Raw genomic sequence first — 5,000 nt, forward strand, 5'->3', positions numbered from 1 at the left:
CAGTGGCTGGAGTGCTCCAGAAACGCCAAACCCTCGCGATAAGCTGCTGCAGCTTCTGCCAAATCTTTTTTTTTAAAAGCTGCATTTCCTTTTTCTTTTTCATCTGCTGCTGCTTGGATCTTCTCCTCCACGCTCATGGCCCACGGCTGCTTCGCCTTCGCCCGGAAACTCAGCAGCTCCACTTCGAACTGCAAAAAACCACGAATTAGGGTTTACGCCCTAAACCCTAAATTAGGGTTTAGGGTGCTAAACCCTAAATTAGGGTTTTCGCCCTCAACACTAAACTAGGGCTTCCAACCCAAACCCTAAATTGGCGTTTCCGCCCTAAAGCGTTAATTAGGGTTCTCGCCCTAAACCCTAAATTACGGTTTCCGCACTAAACCCTAAATTAGGGTTTCCGCGAAACCTACTACGCTCTCCCCAACCCGCAACCCTCCGCGCAGCCAGAAACCCGCACACTAAACAAACCCAAAACCCAAACCCTAAACCCTAAACCCTAGCTAACGACCAAAAGCCGCTATGCTACCTCCAAACACTACTCCGCACTAGGGTTTAGGGTTTAGGGTTTAGGGTTTGGCACCTTCAGCGTCGCGTTAGGAGGTATTGTGCCGCCAGCTCCCGCTTCGCCGTATCCGTAGGTCGGTTGAATTGTCTGCACACCTCAAACCCTAAACCCTAAACCCTAAACCCTAAACCCTAAACCCTAAACCCTAAACCCTAAACCCTAGCCTCAGGCCCCCCGAAAGCAGCTCAGACCCAAACCATACAGCCCGCTTGCCGTACGCATACAAAAAAGCCCGCCTGCAGCTCAAACCCTAAATCCTAAACCCTAGGCCCCAAACCCTAAACCCTAAACCCTAAACCCTAAACCCTAAACCCTCACGAGCATGGACTTCTCTCCAACGCTCATAGTTGCAACCCCCAAATCCCATCCCTTAATAACTTGGCCCTCTCCCAGCACAAACCGGAAGGGGCTGTCGCGGTCGCCTGCACACAAACCCTAAACCCTAAACCCTAAACCCTAAACCCTAAACCCTAAACCCTAGGGCAGTGATCTTGACGCCGTCGCCCCACTCAACAGCCCTCCCCCCCCCAGCCCTAAACCCTAAACCCTAAACCCTCAGTCTTTAAGCCTGAGGCCTTGACCCTGGGCGCTTCCTTCTGCGCCGTTAAACCCTTTTTTAGGGTTTAGGGTTTACGAGAAGAGTCGAACTGAGTGCCATCTTCCAGCTTTCCCACGTAGTGTACCTCCACCTCGTAGCCCTTGGGGGGCCTGCAGCAGCAGCAACAGCAGCAGCAGCAGCAGCAGCAGCAGCAGCAGCAGCAAATCCTTTTCAAAACCCTTTTTAAACCCTATTTTGCTTCTAGGGTTTCCCCACAAACCCTAAGAAGGTTGTTGCCCCAGAAGGGCCCCTGCTGCAGCGGGGCCGCTGCGTCAGCAGCAGCACCCCGGCACAGCAGCAGCAGCAACACTTCTGCTGCTGCTGCTGCTGCTGCTGCGCTGCTGCTGCTGCTGCTGCTGCTGCTGCTGCTCACCGCTCGCCTGTGCCCTGAACCAGCACTCGCTTGATGACGCCCCCGTCGCCGCTGACGTCCACTTCCGTGTCTGCTGCGTGGGGGGGGCTCGTGTCTGCTGCTGCTGCTGCTGCTGCTGCTGCTGCTGCTGCTGCTGCTGCAGCAGGTGGGGGGGCCCCGTCGCAGTGGCCGCCGCAGCAGCTGCCGTTCTCGTGGGGCTCCATGGGGCTTTGGAAAACAAAAATTAATTTAATTTAATTAATTAAAATTAATTTTCGATTTTATTTCCAAAAAGAACTAAAAGACCGCCAGAGACACGCGCAGACAGCCCCCTGGGGGCCAGCAGCAGCAGCATGCGAGCTTCTCAGGAGTTTTTTATATTATTTTTTGTTTTTATTTTCTTTTTTTTGTTTTTAATTTAAATAATTTGAAACAGATAACTCATTTGGAGGCTTTTCGCTCTATTTTTGCCGCTGGAAATCCCCACAACACCACCCCAAACCCCAAACCCCAAACCCTAAACCCTAAACCCCCAACGCAGCCCCCGTCCGGAACTATCTATTTAATTGGATTTACTTTTATTTAAATTCATATTTTTATTTTTTAAATTCATTTTATTTGCTGCCACTTCATAACACTTAAAGACTTACCTTTGCTGCTGTCCCAGACTCCGCAAGGCTACGCGACTGACCACTTGTCTAAACCCTAAACCCTAAACCCTAAACCCTAAACCCTAAACCGCAGGCCATACGTTGAGCCATCTAGTCAATTGTACATTGTCAAGAAGAAAAACGAAAAAAAACAGCGACGCCGAAGCTCAAAAAGCAGCAGCGGCTGCTGCAGCTGCTGCTGCAGCAGCGGCTGCAGCAGCAGCGGCTGCAGCAGCAACTGCAGCAGCAGCTGCAGCAGCAGCTGCTCTCACTGCTGCAGCAGTTGCTGCACCTAAGCGTGCGTCGCCGCAGCAACGTAACCTAGCAGCGAGCCGCAGCAGCAGGAGCGCCGCGGCAGCAGCTGCTGCAGCAGCACCGCTGCTGCTGCTGCTGCTGCAGCAGCAGCAGCAAACTACGAAACCACTCTTTTTTTCGCAAGAGCAGCAGCAGCCATTGCAAAACCCTCGAGGGCCTGCACTGGCCAGCGGAGGTCTAAACAGAATTTGTCTTTTTCTTCTTTTCCAAACATGAAGTAGATTTCCTTTTGCTGCTGCTGCTCGAAGCCCGCTGCTGCCTCCCGCTGCTGCTGCTGCTGCTGCTGCTGCTGCTGCTGCTGCTGCTGGCTGCTGCTCAGCACCATTTGGAAGTTCTTCGCAGAAGGCAAACGAGCTCTTCCGTAAAAAGGAAGAGAAAAAGAATTCAAAGAAGAGTCCCAGCGGGGAGGCAGGGGCTCGAGAGCGCAAACCCCTCCTACACGCCAAATTAGGGTTTAGGGTTTAGGGTTTGGGGTTTAGGGTTTGGGGTTTAGGGTTTGGGGTTTAGGGTTTGGGGTTTAGGGTTTGCGGCTTTTTGGGGCTAGGGTTTAGGGTTTAGCAGTGCGAGGGAAGAGTCCCGGCGAGCAGGCAAGGGCTCGAGGGCACAAACCCCACCTGCACACGCAATTAGGGTTTAGGGTTTAGGGTTTAGGGTTTAGGGTTTAGGGTTTAGGGTTTACCTTTTCTATTTAGTTGAGCTTTCATCTTGCGAGGTACATCACCGCTGAGGTTTCTTGAAAAAGAAAATCTGGCGAGCAGCCGCTGCTCGCTGTGGGGCAGCTGCTGCAGCAAACTGCTGCTGCTGCTGCTAGCAGCAGCAGCAGCAGCAGTAGCAGCAGCAGAAGCAGCAGCAGGCGCAGCAGCAGCAGAAGCAGCAGCAGGCGCAGCAGCAGATGCAGCAGCAGTAGCCTCGTCGCTCCTCCCAGGCGCCAGCTGCCGTCCTTCGAGGTTAGTACTGGGCAAAAGCATCTGCTGCTGCTGCTGCTGCTGCTGCTGCTGCTGTTGCAGCAGCTGCTGCTGCAGCTGCGGCTGCTGCAGCTGCAACTGCGGCTGCTGCAGCTGCGGCTGCTGCAACTGCTGTTGGTGCAGCTGCTGCCGCTGCAGCTGCTGCCGCTGCAACAGCTGCAGCTGCAGCTGCAGCTGCAGCTGCTGCAGCTGCAAGCGCTGCTGCTGCAGCTGCTGCTGCTGCAAGTGCTGCTGCTGCTGCTGCAGCTGCAGCTGCTGCTGTTGCTGCAGCTGCTGCTGTTGCTGCTGCTGCTGCTGCTGCTGCTGCTGCTGCGTGTTTGGCATGCGGGGAAATGCTCCCCAGGGCGTTGTGTGTCTTTGTGTCTCTTCAGTCTCCCCAAAGGAGACAGCAGGCTCTGGCCCCTCCACTCTGCTGCTGCTGCTGCTGCTGCTGCTGCTGCTGCTGCTGCTGCTGCTGCTGTAGGGCTCAGGAAGCCCCCAGTCGTGCAGCAAAAATTTGGTCCCCCAGAAGTTGCTGCTGAGGCTGCCAACATAAGAGTAGTCGTGGGGTGTCAGTGTCTTCTGCGCAAGCAGCAGCAGCTGCTGCGCTGCTGCTGCTGCTGCTGCTTCTGCTGCTGCTGCTTCTGCTTCATCCGCGCTGCTGCTGCTGCTGCTGCTGCTGTCTTCAGCAAGAAAGGCAGCTGCTGCTGCAGCAACAGCTTCTGTGGGCAAATAGAAATGCACCGTCGAGTGCTCGCTTTGCTTGAACGCCAGCAGCAGCAGATGCTGCTGCTGCTGCTGCTGCTGCTGCTGCCGCTGCTGCTGCTGCTGCTGCTGCTGCTGCTTGGCCCTTGCTTCAGGGTCTAAAGCAGCAAGGGTTTGGGGAGCCATTAGAAGATAAATGTGGGGATAAGAAGAGCTGCTGGCGCAGCGCAGCCGCCGGAGGTTGCAGTGCAGATACCTGAAACACCGATTTAGGGTTTAGGGTTTAGGGTTTAGGGTTTAGGGTTTGGGGTTTGCGGAGCCTTCAGAGGAGCCTTTCTCGGCGCAGAAAACGCCCGTAAAAAAAACCCACTGAACGTCTCAGTTGTTGTTTATTAATCGACGTTTAGGGTTTAGGGTTTAGGGTTTAGGGTTTAGGGTTTAGGGTTTACCCCTTGGGAGAGCCTAGACTCAACGCCTTCCTCTTCGCCTCTGCTGCGACTACGCATTCAAAGCAGCTCAGCGGGACCTGACGCACAAACCCTAAACCCTAAACCCTAAACCCTAAACCCTAAACCCTAAACCCTAAGCCTAAACCCTAAACCCTAAACCCTAGAGCAACAAGAAGGTTGCTCGTTTCTAGAATGAAAGTACCTTGAACTCTCCCCAAACGAGACACGTGCGCGTTTGTGCTGCTGCTGTTTCTCCCGCTGCTGCTGTTGCTGCTGCTGCTGCTGCTGCTGCTGCTGCTGCAGGCGCTGCTGAGCAGCAAATCCATTCTTTAGGAAGCTTCTGTTTGCGCAGCAGCGCGCGCAGCTGCCAGTAGCACCTAATTAACAAGCCGCACCCTAAACCCTAAACCCTAAACCCTAAA

General features: G+C 54.3%; 2 protein-coding genes across 2 annotated transcripts in view; both read right to left on the reverse strand.

Moving 5' to 3' along the window:
• Positions 1–31: 31 nt before the first annotated feature.
• Positions 32–1,739, reverse strand: ENH_00069800 (hypothetical protein, conserved; the record flags this gene model as incomplete). Its single annotated transcript, XM_013577497.1, has 5 exons — positions 32–188; positions 581–652; positions 884–987; positions 1,200–1,273; positions 1,537–1,739. Coding segments are annotated over 5 exons (610 nt in total), but the record flags the coding sequence as incomplete, so codon positions are not given.
• Positions 1,740–4,574: 2,835 nt separating this feature from the next.
• ENH_00069810 (Acyl carrier protein, related) overlaps positions 4,575–5,000 on the reverse strand; it is a gene marked incomplete at both ends in the record, with an annotated part of 6,220 nt that continues 5,794 nt past the window's right edge. The window contains 2 exon segments of the mRNA XM_013577498.1: positions 4,575–4,655; positions 4,781–4,955. Coding sequence (XP_013432952.1) covers positions 4,575–4,655; positions 4,781–4,955 — 256 coding nt within the window.

Source organism: Eimeria necatrix, genomic scaffold (genome assembly GCF_000499385.1).
Source record: "Eimeria necatrix Houghton genomic scaffold, Enh_scaff672, whole genome shotgun sequence".
NCBI classification, from domain to species: Eukaryota; Apicomplexa; class Conoidasida; order Eucoccidiorida; family Eimeriidae; genus Eimeria; species Eimeria necatrix.